The sequence below is a fragment of the Alosa alosa genome, chromosome 13 (genome assembly GCF_017589495.1).
Source record: "Alosa alosa isolate M-15738 ecotype Scorff River chromosome 13, AALO_Geno_1.1, whole genome shotgun sequence".
Lineage (NCBI taxonomy): Eukaryota > Metazoa > Chordata > Actinopteri > Clupeiformes > Clupeidae > Alosa > Alosa alosa.
In genome coordinates this window covers 26936326-26956844 of record NC_063201.1, presented here as the reverse complement: position 1 = coordinate 26956844, position 20519 = coordinate 26936326, and the positions used below count along the sequence as shown (strand labels likewise).

The 20519-nt window shown below is 40.6% G+C and overlaps 3 protein-coding genes across 4 annotated transcripts; 2 read left to right on the top strand and 1 right to left on the bottom strand.

Annotated features, from left to right (window-relative positions):
* Positions 1 to 505: 505 nt before the first annotated feature.
* Positions 506 to 6044, bottom strand: rbm8a (RNA binding motif protein 8A). Of its 2 annotated transcripts, none has more exons than XM_048259977.1 (6): positions 5942 to 6044; positions 5292 to 5351; positions 5091 to 5168; positions 4550 to 4686; positions 1231 to 1367; positions 506 to 836 (listed from the first exon to the last, which is right to left on the bottom strand). In XM_048259977.1, exons 1-6 carry the CDS (start codon positions 6006 to 6008, stop codon positions 791 to 793), a joined length of 525 nt encoding a protein of 174 aa, XP_048115934.1. In that variant the 5' UTR covers positions 6009 to 6044; the 3' UTR covers positions 506 to 790. The 2 variants fall into 2 exon arrangements, with proteins under 2 accessions (XP_048115934.1, XP_048115935.1); XM_048259978.1 differs by having other exon boundaries at positions 5948 to 6044.
* A 4660-nt stretch (positions 6045 to 10704) lies between these two features.
* LOC125306236 (type-4 ice-structuring protein LS-12-like) lies at positions 10705 to 12095 on the top strand. The gene is made up of 4 exons (XM_048261475.1): positions 10705 to 10875; positions 11025 to 11114; positions 11241 to 11391; positions 11705 to 12095. The coding sequence occupies exons 2-4, from the start codon at positions 11054 to 11056 to the stop codon at positions 11922 to 11924; spliced, it is 432 nt and encodes a 143-aa protein (XP_048117432.1). The 5' UTR covers positions 10705 to 10875; positions 11025 to 11053; the 3' UTR covers positions 11925 to 12095.
* A 3465-nt stretch (positions 12096 to 15560) lies between these two features.
* LOC125306316 (type-4 ice-structuring protein LS-12-like) lies at positions 15561 to 17239 on the top strand. The gene is made up of 4 exons (XM_048261612.1): positions 15561 to 16054; positions 16215 to 16292; positions 16419 to 16569; positions 16861 to 17239. Exons 2-4 carry the CDS (start codon positions 16244 to 16246, stop codon positions 17078 to 17080), a joined length of 420 nt encoding a protein of 139 aa, XP_048117569.1. The 5' UTR covers positions 15561 to 16054; positions 16215 to 16243; the 3' UTR covers positions 17081 to 17239.
* Positions 17240 to 20519: the final 3280 nt, after the last annotated feature.

Sequence of the window (20519 nt, the reverse complement as noted above, 5' to 3'; positions counted from 1 at the left end):
TCAACCAAGGCGCTATAGAGTCCGCCCACCTCTAAAAACTTGAGTCACTTGCCAATGAGAGTGTACGTGACTTTGATTGTCAGTTGACTAGCCAATGACTGTGAAGAAATGTTCTCATGCTTTTCCCGATTGCTTGAACATCAAATGGCTCCAGAGAGAACGAATGACGATTATAATAATTGGCTAAATGAAATAGAACTTCTAAGGGATCAATTTATAAGATACATTATTGTGGCGATAGGGAATATTACACATCAAAACTATCGACATGTGTCTTGAATTTAGCCGGGGAGAAAATATTTGGACTAAGAAATGACACTACAAAACTCCGTAACATGCCTGAACTGAAGCCAAGCAATAATAAAAGGATGTAGAGCTATGGCTGCTGTGGGCACTTGGTGAAAAAAAAAAAAGTTTATTGTTATTTTACCAAATTTACCAAAGTCCTGGATGTACCATTTAGATCTACAATAATAATAATAGTAAGAAGACGAATAAACGGTCATAAAGTAGGACAAACACATTTATTTGGAAATGACTTAAAAAACATACAACTCTGAGCACTTAATGAAGAATAATAAACTGGTTTAATTCTACAGTTTTTATCTTTTTCAAAACCAGCCCAAGAAATAAAATAAAAACGCTATCCTTAGAACCAAACCCATAAGTGAACATAACAAAAAGCGACACACTCTTTATGGACAGGTCAATGGACAAGTACACAGAAATCCTTTCTGGATATACATTATCCAAAAAGCCACCATTATGGTCATCATGACCCCATAATGCTTCAGCGGCGTCTTCTGTCTGGGCTCCGGCTGCGTCTCCGGCCTCCCCTGAACAGAACGCAACAAATGACTGTTAGTATTGAGGAGGTACACTTTGTGTACAGAAATTCAAACAAGAAATGGCTAGCAGATTATGGCCACCTTACACAAAACAACTTTGACAAGATTTGGGAAAGATTCTTGAAAGATTGTAGTCTTTTAACTAATGCCCCCCATTCAAGCTTTACTCAAAAGACTCCAATCTTTCAAGAATCTTTCCCAAATCTTGTCAAAGTTGCTTGGTGTAAGGAGGCCATTATTTGAGAGTATTTGAGAATGCAATCAATGGCCTCACATTTCCTACATTTTCTCCTGGGTGTTTCAGGCCTGCTTGCACTTTCCAGGATTTAACACAAAACACTTAACACGGCCCAAATGACTGGGGAAAGAAACACAAACTCACCTTCTTTTGCTTTTCGGGGGTCCCCTTACAAAGCCCCAGTCCACACTAATTGGTTGACCCATTAGGTCTTGACCATTCAACCCTTCCATGGAAGCTTGGGCTTCTTTGTATGTCTCATACTCAACCAACGCATAGCCCTGTAAATAGACCAGAGGGTATCTTCAGACCACCACTTCAAAAATAAACACTGAAAAACAGGTGGAGTAAACAGATGAAAACAAAAACACAAACACATATGTTCCAGGCTGAAACACCATCTCTGGACAGTTACACAAGCATCAGCCCCAAGACAAATGATCCCCTGAGTAATGCTGATGTGTGCACTGTGCAACATCGCACATATTTGATAAACTACTGCCATCTAGTGGTTGTGCAATTAAACAAACTCCACCAAATGTTCCAGTGTATTTACAATACAACCACAACAACTACCTACAAGTATTACATTATGCCATAACAATGTATAACAATGAAACCATGTACTATAAAACTACATCAATGGAATTACCTTGACATAGAAATCAATTTATGTACCTGATAAACAAAATGGGATTTGTGTTCACACAGTTTTATTAATCTATTCAAACCTCTCATCTATTTTATGAAAAACCAATAAGACGCCCATATATTTGGGGACTATGTAAAGCTGCACACCATTAGGGTTAAGAAAAGGGTGTAACGTGAACTAATTAACTAGCCATCATCTCATTATGGAAATGGGATGGAACAAAGAAATTATTTACATACATCATTAATATTATTTATATAATCATTTGTTGGCTACATCATTAGCTATACAAAACAAAAGACAACCAAGATCGTATTTGGTGAAGAGCCTGAAACAAACATTAATTTTTCAAAAAGAATTCACCAATATAAGGCAGCCTTGCATTTTAAAGCATCTGCTGAAATTAATACATGTAAATTTAAACTGAAACATTAAATATGTTAAATGGCTTCAAACATTTACATTTAACCAGAGAGGATCGAACTGAATCAGTGTAGTCTACACGGGTAAAAAGTTGTTTTGTGTGGGATGTGTGGATGACCATCATGTCTGACTTTAACTGGGGCTATGCAATAACACTGCAAATAGGCCTACTTTGGACTTTGAATAAACAAACGACAATTCCAACTGAGAGGGCCCAAATGGAAACGAGCAATAATGGTTCTGAATTTAAGGACGTTTCAGCATGCTACATATGCAAAGCTCGAAATTAACCTTTTTCCACAGTGTCCTGCAGCGGTCCCGAATTCTACTTAGTATTTTCCCGGACTTAACCACCAAATTCAAGTTCTTGTTTTTTCCATTGTCCATAATAAACATAGCATAATAATCTAGTTTCAGTAACTTGCATCACTTAATTGACTCATTCTGGTCCACCATGTAAGTTCTGAACACTTAATTTATCAAACATTTTATGAACATTATTCATTATTAGGGATGCACAATATATCGGTGGCCGATAAATTATAGGCCGATAAGTGGAAAAAATAAAATATTATCATCATTCCGATAACAGAATTTCGGCCGATATTTTGTTACTAACAGCTTCTACACACAGTTGCGGTCCGTCAATGCATGCCAGTGGGTGTTCCCGACGGTAGCTATGCAAATGACTTGAAGTATAACCGTAATTTGATTGGTTGGTGCCGTCCGTCGATTGGCTTTATTGGCCGGTGCAGCAACAGCTGAACTTCTCAACGCGAGTGACGGGAGAAACGCGACGCAACGGGCCCACAATTCAGTTCAGGCAACAGATGACGTGAGCCCATGTAAAGTGAACGGGATGCGTCTCCAGCACTGCAACGCACGCAACTGTGTGTATGACCCGTAAAGGCCTAATTTCCCAATTGCATAAGGCCTTTCTGGCTACACAGTACATGAGCATGATAAACAACTCCTTTCTCAAATTAATGTCAGCTGTGTGGATGTATTTCACCATTCTAACAAGATCTGCGTTGAATCTATGCATCCCAAAATCCTCTTGTGAATGATCTTCCTTTTAACCTAAGCAGAGCGGAGCTCAGCCTACCCATAGCGAATTGCTTTCTTGGTTGTGTGTCTACACTTTACCGCGCTAGTTGGGGAAACAAATAAACAAACTCTTTGTCAGGTAGATAATTCAAGTATTATATTTGCATTTTATATTTGCATTTTTTGTGGCAGCTTTATTCAATTACCCGCTGTTGAAACTATAAATATGTTTCCTCGCTAGGTTTGCTCGCTAGCTTTTTCCCAGCTTCATGCCGTTTATCTGCGTCGAGTGTTTACATTATTTACTCGAAAACGATTCACACACTGTTGCTGGCCACTCACTCGCAACTCACTGACATCACGTTCACTTAAAGGAGCCACACATAGGCCTAGGCTACAGCTATTTTGTTGACTGCTGTACCATTGAGGACTTATGAGTTATGTCCGTCTTTGGTGGTAGGTAAAATTACTGCACCTAAATTATGCTTATTAAATGATGTCCCCAAATAATTTTTGACTCCCCACCCACCCCCAAGAGTAATATTGGTTATTGTATCGGTATCGACCACAAGAAACCGATAAATATCGGTTATCGTTATCGGCCTCTCTCTAATTATTATGTAAACTTTCCGTCAATAATCTATGTGTCTTTCATGTCTCTAATTTCAATGTCAGTTTGGTGTGATGTCATGGCCACAGCTCTCAGTGAAAACAAATAACCAGTAGCCTGAGAAATTACCACGAAGCTGTTAGATACTCTCCGTCAGATCAGCTGGCCAACGCTGCTTTTGTCTGCTGCCCGTTACGCCAGGACAAACCTGCTGTATTTTCGCCGTTACATTTTTTTTTTTTTATTCAAACGAGAAAGTTAGTTTCCCATGTGAACAGTTTAGGGGAAAAAGTACCGATTTTAAAATTCGCTTTTGACATTTTTTATACCGTCCCAGCAATCTATCCATTGTGACCCGGGAGCAATTTTTATGGTCCCCGGGACATTGGGACACTGTTCATTTCGAGCCCTGGATGAAGGGGGTGGAGTAGGTCAGAAAAGTATTTAGGAGACAGAGCATGGAGGGACTTATGTAAATATAATGCAGAATTTTGTAAATAATGTGGAACTTCACTGGTACTAATGGAGCTGCATGAGGGTGGGGGTGATGTGCTGCCAGGGCTTAGTGCCTATCAACATCTACATTTACTAGAGTGTAATGATAAAAAATCAGTTCCATTTGAAGGAAAGCTGGAGTAGACATCTAAAATAAGACTGGATGTTATGCTTCACCTCCAAACTATTTTGAATAATGAAACCATGTGGGCACTCTAGGAAAACAAGCTACCCACCTTAAGGTAGCCCGTTCGCCGATCCAAGTTCAGATGTAAGTTCTTGATTTCTCCATACTCTGCGAATTTGTCATGGATGTCCTCTTCTGTAGCTTCCTCGTGTACACCAGTCACAAAAAGGATCCAGCCCTCTACAGCTGAAACATTATTTCATCAGAATGATTAAAACTTTAAAATAACACAGGGCTTGTCCTGGGTCAAACAAATGGCCACCTGCTTCTGATCATTTCCAAACAAATACCATGCAACCACCACGTAGACAGATGAAGAGTTCCAAATAAATGGGAAATGTGACATCTTAGGGTGTCCATGCAAAACGACTAAAACTAATGGCCACCTTACACCAAACAACAACAAGATTTGGGAAAGATTCTTGAAAGATTGTAGTCTTTTAACTAATGCCCCCCATTCAAGCTTTACTCAAAAGACTCCAGTCTTTCAAGAATCTTTCCCAAATCTTGTCAAAGTTGTTTGGTGTAAGGAAGCCATAAGAAGTTATTTATCAGATGACTTATTAGTGTTGATAAGTAAAAACACTTACATCTTTGTGGCCCAGGCTCATCGCCATCCTGTTCCACTGTGTCGTAGTCTTCCCTCACTCTGGACCTTGCACCTTCATCTACAAATTAAAAACACCACTGACAATCATTTTCTATGTTGATTGCTGCGATAAAAGGCACTCCGGCCTTCTCATAAAGTAAAACTTGCCATTTTAAAATAGAGATTATGATTGCCAACTTACCCGAACCAAAACCACGTCCCTTTCTTTTCTTGGCCTTCTCTTTCAACTTATGGATGCTTTCTGGTAAGGGAAACAGAGCATTAGTCCATTGTTATCTTGCAAATGTTATCCGTGCAAAAGCACCCATATTGCCGAGTATATCTTGCTGAACGAACACTGGAAGGAACTGTTAAAATTCAGCAAAAATAATCCTGCTCGCCGCCCGGTAAACAGCTAATGGTAATACTATTAACACATGGTCTCCCTCTGTTTGGCTAAGTTTTTAGGCCTTGCTGCATACTGTGAGCTAATGTTAGCCATCTGCTAACTAACGTGAAGTTCCTTAAGCTAACGTTAACCTACCCAACGCTGCGTATTTGTATGACTTAAGAGTTTCAACAAAAGAAACTAGCAGTTTATCCAGTCAAGAGTGAACAACATGCAACAAAGTATGTTCCCAAATACATATAATGTATGCTATAGAAAGCTATCTACTAAGGAAACTTAGCTAATATATAACCGTTTAGCAAGCTAGCCAGCTAGTTTGAATGATTTACCCGGACCACCATTAGTCACTGCCTTGTGAAGGCATCAAGATAGATCAAATCTGACTCCTTTTGTTGACAATAACGGCATACACTTGGTATTGTTTGGAAATGTTAGATATTAACCATCACCATCCTCATCCATAGGAAAATCCTCGCCCCCAGCTTCGTGAAGATCCAAAACGTCCGCCATGATGTCTGTGTGCCTGGTACTTGTAAACGCAATGATTCTTGGGATACATAGGTTGGAAGAAGGAGGAAGGCGCAAATATTTTAGAAAGCTCCGCCTTTCAAATGTAAAGCATTCAAGTCAAGTGTCAAAACTGCAGTTTTCTGAGTAGGCCTATCAGTATTACAGTTTGTTATGCAGGAAATGCAATATTTTGGACATAGAAAAAAAATGCATTATACTAGGCCTACACAGCAGGCTACTGTAGGCTACTTTAGCCTAATGCAGAAATACAATATTTTGGACATGAAAATATTATTGTACTGCACTGTAGCCTACTTAATTGTTTTTAACGGGTAGTCTTATTTTAAACTGGCAATGTAAGCCGCCCGCAGACCGTTTGTTGTAATAATAGGCTATAGTAGGCTTACTGAAAATATCCTGGGTGGGCAACATAGCAAAGCGGTCACATTGGATCAAAATGTTATTTTGTTGAAGAAAATGGCTTCTTATTTTGTATCAGAACATACTGTACTTTGTAGGTGTTTCTTTTTGTAGTTTAAAAATACTGCCAAATATTGTTGGTAAAACCAATAGCCTACTTCTGTGATGACATCTTTAAAGTGCAACATAATGTAGCCTCTGACTGGTGCTGACTGCACGATTTTTACCTTAGTATAGGGACAATTAAGTTTTTTGTAACACCCATAACGCCAGTAAAATGTGATGGTATGGTATGATGTGAATGATTACATGAAATTTGAGCATTTGCTATTTTTGGCTTAAGAATGTACATGAGAAAAAATGCACAAACAATGAATGTTATCATTCACATCATACAAATGCCATTTCACTGGCGTTATGGATGTGACAAAAAGTCCATTTTATGTGAACTTCTATGAAGCCAATTCAATGGTAAACGAACAAACTTGTGATAAATAATACAAATATTAAATGAATGAGTCGAAAGGGTGTTTGAAAGTCACGTTAGTCTAATCCAGTGGTTCTCAAGGTGTGGGGCCTCACTAGATAGATAGATATCTATATCTATCACTAGTGGGGAAAAAGACATGACAGGTAAGGAACAGGAGGATCATAGATTCAAAACAAAATAGCCACAAACAAACATTTAATGGCATAAACAGACCGACATATGATTTAAAATATCATCTGATCCAGCGGACTTAGACAGAAAATGTAGGCTATATGGAACCAAGATGTGAAAAAAGTATTTTTATGTTGCATTTTGGCAGGTTGATGGGGTCAGGTGGGGCTGGAAAATTCTCCACCTTCAAAGTAGGGAATGACAGAAAAAGTTTGAGAACCACTGGTCTAATCAAATAAAAATGTCATTAAATAGGCCATAACCTCATAATTCTCCTATTTTCACCGGGGAAAAAATGGCTAGTAGAAATTCTGATTGGCTAGCAGGGGCGCCGCTAGGGTTGTATTCCATAGTACGCACCATATGGCCCAGGGCTCTAATCCCCCAAAAAAAAAAAAAAGAAAGAACGGTGGCTAGAGGAGGTGTTTCAAGCTTTTTAAAAGTTATGGGATGAGGGAGATTTCAACCCCGGGAATTTTTTTAGATTCTGGCTGCTAAACACACCATTTTAACGCAATTTGGGTGGGACAGAAATACCTAATACCTTTACAGAGCAAGCAGCTCTGGCCATATCTGCTCTGGCTCACATGACGTGAACATTGCTTTATGAGATGAGTGTTACTGAATGCATTTGATCATTTTATTAATATGAACATACCACAAAAAATGCACAGAAAGTGCAAACACTTCATTTCATATTTGGGATATCTATCTACAGTATCTATCTATCTATTTCTCTGTCGATATCCTTATCCCCTGCTTCATTCCTCTAGCCCAGTGTTTCTCAAACTTTTTCAGACCAAGGACCACTTAACCAATAAATAGAAACTTCACGGACCACCTAGCTAAAAAATAAAAAAAACAGTAGACCTACTTCAACAGTATATATTACACAATAGACATACTCACTGAACAACCTTGCTTATTATCTTGGCACCTTGCTTATTGTGTCAGAGGACTCATATGATTTAAACTGGCGTCGCTTACACAGTCAAGTCAAGTCAAGTCAAGTCAAGTTTATTTATATAGCGCATTTCATACACAGAGGACATTCAATGTGCTTTACATAAACAAAATCAAACAATAATAACAAATAAAAAGCATAGAAAGGCAATATAGTCAAAGAATAGTTAAAAGGTAAAGATCATAATAAAAAGAAAACATAAAACACAAGGTAAAATAATTTAAAAATAAAGGATAATTAGTAAGCAAAAAACAAAGGCAAAAGTAGTTAAAAAAAAAGTAATAAAAGATAAAGTAGAATAATTATCAAGGCAGATTCAGAATTTGTAACTCGGCACAGTTAGCAGAAAGCATCTGAGAACAGTTTGGTCTTAAGTCTAGATTTAAAACTGGCTACAGTTGGGGCCTTTTTGATGTCATCCGAAAGTTGATTCCACAGCTGAGCTGCATAGCAGCTAAAAGCTGCTTCACCATGTTTAGTTCTAACAGTAGGTTTTACTAGCAGGTTTTTCACCTGGGACCTGAGAGGACGCGAAGGTGTGTAGGCCTACTGCTGAAGCGTGTCTGACAGGTATTTAGGTCCTGCTCCATTTACTGATTTATAAACAAGCAATAGAGCTTTAAAGTCAATTCTGTGACTTACTGGAAGCCAGTGCAAGGACTTAAGAATTGGAGTAATGTGGTCAGTCCTTTTAGTTTTTGTTAGAATCCTAGCTGCTGCATTTTGTATCATCTGAAGCTGTTTAATAGTCTTTTTAGGAAGGCCTGTGAACAGTCCATTGCAGTAATCAACCCTGCTGGAGATAAATGCATGAATGAGTTTTTCTAAGTCATATTTTGACATCAGCCCTCTGAGTCTGGCAATATTTTTGAGGTGGTAAAAAGCTGATTTAGTTGTCACTTTCATGTGGCTGTTGAAATTAGCTTACACAGTGTTGCAGAACTGTTTGGATTTACATACAAGTTGGTTCAATATTGCAAACAACTCATCCATATTATATTTTACCACGTCTGCCCGCGGACCACTTGGTATAGCTTGCGGACCACCAGTGGTCCCCGGACCACACTTTGAGAAACACTGCTCTAGCCTGACGAGCCAGACCCACATTAAAATGTAGTGTCTGGGCACTCACCGTTAGTCAGTCCGAGGGGCGGGATAATCAGTTGTCTTTCAAATTCCCTCTGCACGCAATAGGACAGCGGCAGCGCTATGAGTCCCATGCGTTTCCCACCAGCGGAGCTAGTTGGCTAGTTCAAACGTTTGCCAATTTAATAAAAGCTTAACTCGTGTCACACTGTTCGCCAACAGCAACATCCATCTTATTTGTTTTCAAGTAGCAGGGAATTCAAGCCAAACCGTTGCAACTCTGCCATCAATCATTATGTTAAGCCCACCTAACGACTCTATACACGATTTCATTGGCCTGATTGAGTTTCGATTTCTGGAGCCGATGGAGAGTTGCTAGAATAGCCCTGGCAGCAGATGTAATTTCATGTAATTTGCTGCCGCTAGGGGCGCGTCTAGATTTCTAGGCTATCATTCCTCTTCTAACCCCCATAAATCGTTCTCAATTAAATGGAGTAGCATAGGGCCTACGTTCCATCTTCAGCTAACTCCATAGACAATAAAATAAACAATCTTGCTGCTTCAGGTTTTGCAGTCTCCGTTACCCGTTACATGACATTAGCCCCCCACAAAGGAAATAGGTAAACACAATGCGTTAATTGGTTAATATTTCGTAAAACATTATGTATTTGTGTTATGACATGTGTTATCCTACTTTTACTTTACTTTTCTGGCTAACTCCCTCCTGGTTCGTTTCCATCATGGAGGTATTATGGTTTCCATCGTCTCTCGCGCTGGTTTCATTGCAAACTGCGCACAGCCAATGGGCATATGAAACGTCATCACATAGCATTACGGCACAGTGGTCATGGGAAATGTAGGAAGTACTGCCAGGGTGATATATGACCAAGAACAGAGCCTTATCATGCATGTAATGTCTCATGCATTACCGGCCAAACTGGCTAGTAAGTTTTTATTAACACCCGCCAAAATGAATTTTAACCTGCATTTGGCTGGTTGGCGGGTGTTAATTTAGAACCCTGTTGGCATGGTTTAATTTTTATGCTCATTGGGCTCAATGCAAATCAAAACCTTAGCAGAGGTGCCAACAATTCTGGAGGGTACTGTAGCTTCTCAAACTTCTCTATTATGTAACAAATTTTGCAAAGACATCTCCAAAAGTTAAAGTAAACATAACTTCTTGTCCATAAATATTATATATAAATAAATATTCTTTGTATGTTATTGTATAATATTGATATACAGTATAGTGACACAGTTGTTACGTATTTAATGTGTCAAATACAGATTATATGCTCTTCGTCTGTTGTTTAATGGATGGAGTCAAAGACTGGCGATCAACTAAAGGAATGATCGCTCCATGTTGTGTTCAGAGAAAATAATTTACTTAAAGCGATGACTGTACTGCGATACATGTACTTTAGAGAACCTGAAAATAACTGATAGTGAAAAAACACTTCATCATATTAGCAATAGCTTAAACATACCCACATGACTGTCTTCAGAGAGTCTTGGACTTTGAGAAGACACTCAGGCTCATTTTAGCCTAACATATCAAAGTTCGGCCAACTCACCAGTCTGACCCTCTTTACTGCTCTCAGTCTGGTGATTTCATCAAGTGCACAATCTAATCCTAATCTTGTCCATCTGGTTTGAACCCCATTCTTTGAGGCAATATAAAAGCTCTCCACTGCAAGAAGAGGAGGACACAAGCTGGTAGAACCTCTGGAGTAAAGGTATGTCTAAATTACTTGCTTTTCATTAATCCTCTGTTTTGTTCCTTATTGTTACAGTGACTATGACTGTCATCTTAAAAGGATGTAACTAGGGTGATGCATTTGTGCCTAAAATGCAATAATAATAATAAGATGTACATTTGTTCTAGAGATCAGCTGGCCTCATCATCCTGCAACAATGAAGTTCACTCTAGCTAGCCCTAGCACTCTAGCCCTTCTGATGCTGGTTATTTCTCACGGTAAACATCTACCTCTGTTCCAAGTTAAATCTGTGACCAATTTAAATGCAAGCCTGAGAGAAATTATTTAATTAATTTCTTTGATTGTGTCCTTGTGTCTGACTGTGGCATTTTGTTTTTCCCCAGGCACTGAGTCTGCATCTATGGTGAAGCGTGATGTGCCCGCGGAGATTGAGAAGATCACCAAGTACCTCCAAGACCTGAGCAGCATGCTCACCACCAACACCGCTGAACTGGTGGAGAAGATTAAGGCCGCTGACCTGACCAGCCAGGCTGAGTGAGTATCCACAACAGAGCAGCATTACAGAGACTCTGATATGTAGAGCTTAACCACGTTTGTGTGTTTGTTTGTTTGTGCGTTTGTTTGTTTGTTTGTTTGTTTGTGTGTGTTTATTTGTTTGTTATTTTATATGTATGCTTGTGTTTGTTTATTTTTGTACAAAAGTTTAAAAGATTGTCAGCAAATGAGCAGACACCAATAAATAAATGGAAAGCAATTTATTTAATTGCAAAAACTTTCTTGATTATGCCACAAATGGCAAATGATGATGTGCTAAATGTGGCTAACGCTTCCCTCTTCTCTGCTTTAGGGCTTACCTTCAGGAGGTCAAGGCTCAGGTGCAGCCACTGCTGGAGAAGGTCCAAGCACAGCTGAAGCCCCTGACAGCCAACATTGATGAGAAGCTCAAGCCCCTGTCCGGACCCATCCTGTCCCAGATCCAGCCTCTCGCTGCCTCCGTCGAGGCCCAGGTGGAGGATCTCCTCAGGAAGGTGATGGACCACACCAAGGCCCTGCTCCCTCCTCAGTAAATCAACAGGCCCCTGTTGACTCCAAATGTGCATGATCTTGAAGACAAAAACTTTTGTTGTGGCATCATGTCATGTATCACTGCTATGCTGCTCTGCTGAGCCCCTCTCAGCCTTGGAATGAGTTTACTGATTATTTATCTGAATCATTAAAACGCTTCAGAGGTGACCATCTGCAGGGCTGTACGTTAACTTTTTTTGCAAGTAGCACTGGTGCTACAGAGGTTAAAAGTTTTGTAGCACTAGCCACAAATTCTGTAGCATCGATATAAAACCTCTAAAATCTCTAAAAACAATCACAAGTAGGGCAGTTCATCAATTGTGGTTGGGATCTAGGCCTACTGCAACTGGATTGATAAAAGGTCATGTAGTTGCAAACATCTCACCTGCTTACATTGTGTTTGAGATTAACAAAAGCTATCAGCATGATGTGTTATTTGGTTGTTGTGATTTTGTAAAAACAAAAAAAACAATCCCTGACAGTTCCATGCATGGATTTGTTGTTATTTTTTTATACATATGCATTGGAAGTCAGTTCATTTATTTTTGAATACTGTAAGTAGAAGATGTGCTGAAGATTTTATTCCACTAAAATTTAATTCACGATTAGTTCATATGTCTAAATTTTTAGATTAGATTAGGCCTACATTCAATCTTATTGTCATTGCACGAGTGAAATATCGTTTTACATCTAACCAGTGGTGCAAATGAGTAGGCTAACTGACATGTCAAACAGTGCACCCATGAAATGCATCCCTAGACTGTTCCATACAGATAGGCTACAGTAGGTAGCCTATTGAATATAGCTGAAGGTCTGTGGCTAACGCAGTCGTAATTAAAGTGTCGTGAAGGTTTTTTTCCGAACCGATCATGTTCGTGTATATGTTATTAAGCACTACTAAGCGAGACTATGTTATGCATAAAGCATGAAGTGGGCTCATATTGACAGATATAAGCGAACATCCCGGTGGACTTTTTTCTTCTAAGTTTTAGATCTGAATAGTATTGTTTGGATACTAAGTTGTTCGTTTTAAACTGAACTAAAAGTGCAAAGCAACAAGGCGATTGCCACAAACTTGTACTTCTGCTTGCCTAATCTGAATTCACCTCAGCCCGGTCGGAATGATACTTTCGCTTTAGGCTTCTCCGATTCGCGAGGACAATTTGCAAGGTATTGTTTGATTTGGAGTTGGATTGTTTGGATACTAGGCCTACAAACAAGTAGACATGCTTTTTAATCGCGTAGACTGCAACTACCAAGTTGAAATCAAAGTAGCCTACTGTACATCGATTCCCCTCTCACAGAAGCAGCCTATACATACGCACTTCAAACAAACAAACAAGTGTTTCACAGGGAGCCTACACCAGGCGCGTAGCCTAACTGAAGAGCTCCGTTCGCAACGCGCAAAAAAAGAAGACGGGTCTATTTTTTTAACGTAGCCTAAGCGCTGCTACCACATATGGTGTAGCCAACTGCACTTATCATAGTAGAAGGTAATTGCTGTAGCCTCCCTGTCAGTCTCACACGCATGTATTGTATTGCCATCAGCAAAACTGTATCGCACCAGTGCTACGTTCGTAAATCATCCATCGCACAAACTATTTTTTTGTAGCATGTGTCGCACTGTACAGCCCTGATCTAATGCGTGTGATGTGTTTGTGGAAGAATGGCTTCTTTAGAATGGTGTATGTTCTGTGATGAAAATGTTGAAAAACAAAACTCAAAAGTGGTCTGTGGTTACAAATATCCACTGTGATGGTTTAATCACTGCAACCATGATCAATGGATCATGTGCATTAATGCATTTGATGGATCAGCAGAGTTTAGATGTGGATTTAGGCCAACAATATCAGGTAGTGAACTTAAGTAAACATACAGAAGAGTGTTGACCTGATATTTCTGTCAAAGCAGGGCTTAAAATATGAATATACAAACAGCCAGCCAGTGTAAATAGTGTGTTATTATAGGTTTAGTCAGATATTTATTTATTTATTTTTTCTTTTTCGCATGTCCAAATTTCCGTCAAGGATTCCCGGGACACTGAAAGACCGGGGTACACGAAACTTGGTGGGCATGTAACCCCACATGGATAGCATGGAACCATCGGTTTTCGTTTTGATCTGTAGCCCCCCCGCTGTACTGGACCCCCGAAAGGAGGGTAGGGCAGACACAGTTTTCTGTGAATATCTTGAGAACCGTAGGGCCTAGGATGACCAATTTTTTCCGTATGTTTGCCTCCAGGGGTCATGTTAACCCATTTCATGTGCACACATGTGCACAAACAGATACACACACACACACATACATTCACAATAATCATACGTATGACACATACTCACACAGTAGACATATGTACGCTTGCATGCACAGGCACACACACACACACACACACACACACACACAAACACACACACACACACACACACACACACACACACACACACATAACATAAACATGTACATGCACACATGCACACAATTCAAGAATTTCTCAGAATTATGAACAGGCAAGATGGAGGTGGGGTTGTATAAAATAAATTTTACATGTAAAATCTATGAACTAATCATGCTTTGGTACTTGTTGTCTAGCAGATACCAGTGATAATTGAGTGTGGATAATGCAATTTAGTGAGACAGTTAGAATCATATAGGCCTTTCAGCGTGATTTATTTTTGTGGAAAAAATGTGCTGGACTGGGCGGCGGTCATATTTTGTACCGCTCTGCGGTACATCTAGTTGTTTTAGATATGGTGAGAGCAATCTAAGTTTGTACGCTGCATAAAATGGATTTGGTAAAAGATGTAGTGTTAACGTTTGATAGATAATAGCTTCTCCAAATATCTGCCTGTGTTTCACTTCATTCTAAAACAGCACAATACAATCAGATTGAAATTAACTGTGATCTCTGACCTGCAGTATAATAGTCTTCTCTAATAATACGATAAAGGGCTACAGATAAGGGACAAAGAAGTCTTCTGTTTGAATGATTAGACTCTTCAGACAACTAACTGACCACAAAAAAAAGATTGTAGACGATTGAATCAACCACCTGAATGTTAAAGTGTTAGATGTGAAGGATTTTGGTTAATGAAGGTAAGATGTTCTGCATGTAATTGTAATAACAACTGTAATTTAGATCAGTGTTTTTCAACCACTGTACCGGGGCACACTAGTGTGCCATGAGAGATCATCAGGTGTGCCGCAGAAAATTACCCAAATGTCACTCACTGGTCTAGAAAAGCAACTGTTGCATTAAATAATTTATAACCACATGCCCTCATTGATTGTATGATTGCACTATTTGTGGTATGCAGGCATTGTACAACGGGGGCCCCATATCCAGTATTCACAGAATCATCACATATCCAGTTCATAACAACAATTCAATTAGATATAGTCACCTACAAATGAAACAGAGGGCGCTTGTTTTATTGAGCAGGTCTTGCATAGAAGCCATAATAAGGCCATATCTGTGTATTATTTGAAATTTTAGGCTATGGTATGTTTATTTTTTCTTCACACAGGATGTTAGTGTGCCGTGTGACATTTTAAGTGTCAAAAGTGTGCCATGGCACAAAAAAGGTTGAAAAACACTGATTTAGATGAAGCTCTATGCTGAATGTTTTTGACAGAAATAATCAGTTTTCAAGTTAAATGTCACTGTGACCCACCAGGAATATTTCTGACTTTAAATTTGTTTTGCACATAGTGTGTGTCAGAGAGAGAGATGATTCTACATTCTCCATTGCGGGGGTCAGAGGTCATGCTGGGCACCTCTGGGTCTTCTGAGAGTCTCCAAATATAAGACAGAGGCCGTGGCATGCAGATGGCACAGAATCAATCTGTGGTTGTCCCTGTCTTCTGCCCTCCTACCTTGTCCAGCCAACAATCTACATTTGATGGCTGAAAAGAACTTCCTTTAGTCTATTTAGCAATCTTGCAGTAAATCTGGCCTGTGTAACAATGTTATGCTAATCAGTGTATTTCTTCTTAATCAATCAGATTTCATCAAGTGCACAATCTAATCCTAATCTTGTCACATCTGGTTTGAACCCCATTCTTTGAGGCAATATAAAAAGCTCTCCGCTGCAAGAAGAGGACACAACAAGCTGGTAGAACCTCTGGAGTAAAGGTATGTCTAAGTTACTTGCTTTTCATTAATGCTCTGTTTTGTTCCTTATTGTTAGTGACTATGACTGTCATCTCAACATAACATAACTAGGGTGATGCAATTGTGCCTAAAATGCAATAATAATAATGCAATAAGAATAATAAGAGTACATTCGTTCTAGAGATCAGCTGTCCTCATCATCCTGCAACAATGAAGTTCACTCTAGCTATCGCCCTCCTGATGCTGGTTATTTCTCACGGTAAACATCTACCTCTGTTCCAAGTTAAATCTGTGACCAATTTAAATGCAAGCCTGAGAGAAATGATTTAATTAATTTCTTTGATTGTGTCCTTGTGTCTGACTGTGGCATTTTGTTTTTCCCCAGGCACTGAGTCTGCATCTTTGGTGAAGCGTGATGTGCCCGCAGAGATTGAGAAGATCACCAAGTACCTCCAGGAGCTGAGCAGCATGCTCACCACCACCACCGCTGAACTGGTGGAGAAGATTAAGGCCGCTGACCTGACCAGCCAGGCTGAGTGAGTATCCACAACAGAGCAGCATTACAGAGACTCTGTGTAGAGCTTAACCACTTTTGTGTTTGTTTGTTTGTGTGTTTGTTTGTTTGTGTGTGTTTATTTGTTTGTTATTTTGTATGTATGCTTGTGTTTGTTTGTTTGTTTATTTTTGTACAAAAGTTTAAAAGATGGAAATGGAATGGAAAGAATGGAAAGCAATTTATTTAATTGCAAAAACTTTCTTGATTATGCCACAAATGTCAAATGATGATGTGCTAAATGTGGCTAACGCTTCCCTCTTCTCTGCTTTAGGGCTTACCTTCAGGAGGGCAAGGCTCAGGTGCAGCCACTGCTGGAGAAGGTCCAAGCACAGCTGAAGCCCCTGACAGCCAACATTGATGAGAAGCTCAAGCCCCTGTCCGGACCCATCCTGTCCCAGATCCAGCCTCTCGCTGCCTCCGTCGAGGCCCAGGTGGAGGATCTCCTCAGGAAGGTGATGGACCACACCAAGGCCCTGCTCCCTCCTCAGTAAATCAACAGGCCCCTGCTGACTCCAAATGTGTATTATCTTGAAGACAAAAACTTTTGTTGTTGCATCATGTCATGTATCACTGCTATGCTGCTCTGCTGAGCCCCTCTCAGCCTTGGAATGAGTTTACTGATTATTTATCTGAATCATTAAAACGCTTCAGAGGTGACCATCTAATACGTGTGATGTGTTTGTGGAAGAATGGCTTCTCTAGAATGGTGTGTACTGTATGTTCTGTGATGAAAATGTTGAAAAACAAAAACTCAAAAGTGGTTTGTGGTTACAAATATCCACTGTGATGGTTTAATCACTAAAACCATGATCAATGGATCATGTGCATTAATGCATCTGATGGATCAGTAGAGTTTAGATGTGGATTTAGGCCAACAATATCAGGTAGCAAACTTAAGTAAACATACAGAAAAGTGACAAATGCTATGAAAACAGTGATTTCTTTAATGTGTTCAGAATTTATGACTGTCTTCCTGTATCTGTGCTGTGTACTACGCTACGGTAGTACACAGACACTGCTCTCCACTGGCGGAGTTTATGATAATTAAGTGCCGACCCTTCTACCTCCCCAGGGAATTCACCGCGATTCTGCTGGTCATGTGTACATCCCCCCAGCAACAAAAAAAACAGTGACAGGAGCATGGCACTGAATGAGCTGTATCGGGTCACAGTGAACAACAAAGTGAACACCGGATGCCTTCACAATCATCGCTGGAGACTTCAATCACGCCAATCTCAAAACTGTACTACCAAAATTTCACCAACATGTAAACTTCCCAACAAGAGGACAAAACACCCTGGACCTTGTTTACACCCCACAGAAAGAAGCCTACAAAGCCAAACCCCTCCCCACATCGGGCGAATCAGACCACATTAGCATCCTGCTGCTGCCCGATACAGACAAAGAGCAAAAGTCACCAAACCGGTTCTGAAGGGAGGTGAGAATGTGGGCGGAGGGGCCGCCTCACAACTTCAGGACTGCTTTGAAACAACAGATTGGGATATCTTCAAAACAGCTGCCACCCACAACAACCACATTGACATTGAGGAATACACAGACACTGTGACCTCCTACATCACCAAATGCATCGATGATGTTACAGAAATAAAACACATCACCACTGGGCCAACCAGAAGCCATGGCTGACAGGAGACGCCCACAGACTGCTGAGGGCCAGAGACAAAGCCTTCAGAGCTGGAGATGTAGCTGGCCTAAGAACAGCGAGGGCTAACCTGTCCCAGGGCATCAGGAAGGCAAAAAAAGGATTACACAGACAAAATAACAACACACTTCAAAGACAGCAGAGATGCACAGAGCCTATGGCAGGGCATACAGGCCATCACTGACTACAAGCCTGCGCCCGCGGAGCTGTGAGAACAACACCTCTCTGCTAAATGACCTGAACAGTTTTTTCGCCCGTTTTGAAGCACAAAATGACACTCACCCACAGAAAACCCCACCTCCCCCCCACGACCAACCCCTGTACCTGTCCTCTGCCAGCGTGAAGAGGACACTAGCCACCATTAACCCACGCAAAGCAGCAGGTCCAGACAACATACCAGGACCAGTGTTGAAGGACTGTGCAGAAGAGCTGAAGGATGTTTTACAGACATTTTCAACACCTCTCTGGAGCAAGCAGTCATCCCATCACTTTTCAAAACTGCCACCATCATACCCGTGCCAAAGAAATCATCACCATCATGCTTCAATGACTACCGTCCTGTAGCACTCACGCCCATAATCATGAAGTGCTTGAACGGCTAGTCATGTCACACATCAAAGCCACCCTACCCCCACCCTGGACCCCTTCCAGTTTGCATACCGAGCCAAGCGATCCACGGAGGATGCAATCTGCTCTGCCCTCCATCCAGCCCTCACCCACTTAGACAATAAAGACTCATATGTGAGAATGCTGTTCATAGACTTCAGTTCTGCATTCAATACCATAATACCACAACAACTCATCAGCAAACTGGACAAGCTAGGATTCAGTACCTCCCTCTGCAACTGGCTGCTGGATTTCCTGTTGCAGAGACCACAAGCAGTGCGTGTCGGGGACAACACCTCAAGCACTCTGACCCTGAGCACGGGGGCCCCTCAAGGGGTGTGTGCTCCAGCCCCTGCTCTTCACACTGCTAACACATGACTGTACAACCACTCACAGCTCCAACCATCTGGTGAAGTTTCTGGACGACACAACACTGGTGGGCCTCATCACTAAGGGCGATGAGGCTCACTACAGAGAAGAAGTAGACCTGCTGGCTAAATGGTGCAAAGACAACAACCTCCTGCTAAATGTCAGCAAGACCAAGGAGATTGTTGTCAACTTTCAGAGAGGCCACAAACAACTGCCACCACTGTCCATCGACGGAGATGCTGTGGAGAGAGTGAGCAGCACAAAATTTCTGGGGTGCACATCAGCGGCGACCTCTCCTGGACCACCAACACAGCATCACTGGCTAAGAAAGCCCAGCAGCCCTCTACTTCTTCTAAAAATTGAAGAAGGCAAGTGCCACGCCTCCTGTCATGACTACATTCTACAGAGGGACCATCGAGAGCATCGTCTCCAGCAGCATCACAGTGTGGGCGGAAGCTGCACAGATCAGAACAGGAAGACCCTCCAGCACTGTTAACACAGCTAAGAGGATCATTGGAGCACCACTCCCCTCCCTGCAGGACATTTACACCACCCGCCTCACCCGCCAAAGCACTAATGATTGTCAAGGATACAACCCACCCTGCACACAAACTGTTCAGCCTCCTGCCCTCTGGAAAGCGGTACAGGAGCCTCCGCTCCCGCACCACCAGACTGGCAAGTAGCTTCATCCACCAAGCAATCAGGATGCTGAACACTCTACCCACTCTCCCAATGTAATCAATGTAATATCAATGTAAATATACAGGTCACACAAGCACAAGTTTAAACTTCATGTCACTGTTAAGACTATATAAATATACAACACAACTACCTCTATTTTTTTTTTTTTATATATGTCCTATATTTCTATTTTGATACATACATGTTCTATATTTCAGTCTTGCACTTTAATTTAATGTTTATTGTCTATGGCTATGTCTATAGTATGTCTATGTCTGTATTTAAAGCATGTCTATGTCTGCATGGGAAAGTAAGAAACAAAATTTAAATTCTTTGTATGACCAGTGCATGTAAAGAAATTGACAATAAAAGCCGACTTGTATAGTCAGTGCAGCTTTACAAAGGTCTCTGGTAGAAGTAACAAGGAAGAAATATTTTTTACTTCACTTTGGGCAAAAATATGCCCAATCTAAGACCTAATGCATGTTTGAAATGGACACAAAAGAAATATTAATGGTACTGTACATCAAACATTATTTCAGTGCTTTATGACAAACCAAGTTGTCAATGGTGTCTTTCTACAATCCATTGATTTAAGGTGCTCTAAGCCA

Bases quoted from the DNA above. Each gene is read 5' to 3' on its own strand.
- rbm8a (XM_048259977.1), bottom strand. From the start codon at position 6,008: ATGGCGGACGTTTTGGATCTTCACGAAGCTGGGGGCGAGGATTTTCCT. The intron at 5,169-5,291 runs GTAAGTTGGCAA...TTTAATTTGTAG, and splicing joins GGGACGTGGTTTTGGTTCGG to ATGAAGGTGCAAGGTCCAGA. The intron at 1,368-4,549 runs GTGGGTAGCTTG...GTCTATTTACAG, and splicing joins GGCGAACGGGCTACCTTAAG to GGCTATGCGTTGGTTGAGTA.
- LOC125306236 (XM_048261475.1), top strand. From the start codon at position 11,054: ATGAAGTTCACTCTAGCTAGCCCTAGCACTCTAGCCCTTCTGATGCTG. The intron at 11,115-11,240 runs GTAAACATCTAC...GTTTTTCCCCAG, and splicing joins GATGCTGGTTATTTCTCACG to GCACTGAGTCTGCATCTATG. The intron at 11,392-11,704 runs GTGAGTATCCAC...TCTCTGCTTTAG, and splicing joins GACCTGACCAGCCAGGCTGA to GGCTTACCTTCAGGAGGTCA.
- LOC125306316 (XM_048261612.1), top strand. From the start codon at position 16,244: ATGAAGTTCACTCTAGCTATCGCCCTCCTGATGCTGGTTATTTCTCAC. The intron at 16,293-16,418 runs GTAAACATCTAC...GTTTTTCCCCAG, and splicing joins GATGCTGGTTATTTCTCACG to GCACTGAGTCTGCATCTTTG. The intron at 16,570-16,860 runs GTGAGTATCCAC...TCTCTGCTTTAG, and splicing joins GACCTGACCAGCCAGGCTGA to GGCTTACCTTCAGGAGGGCA.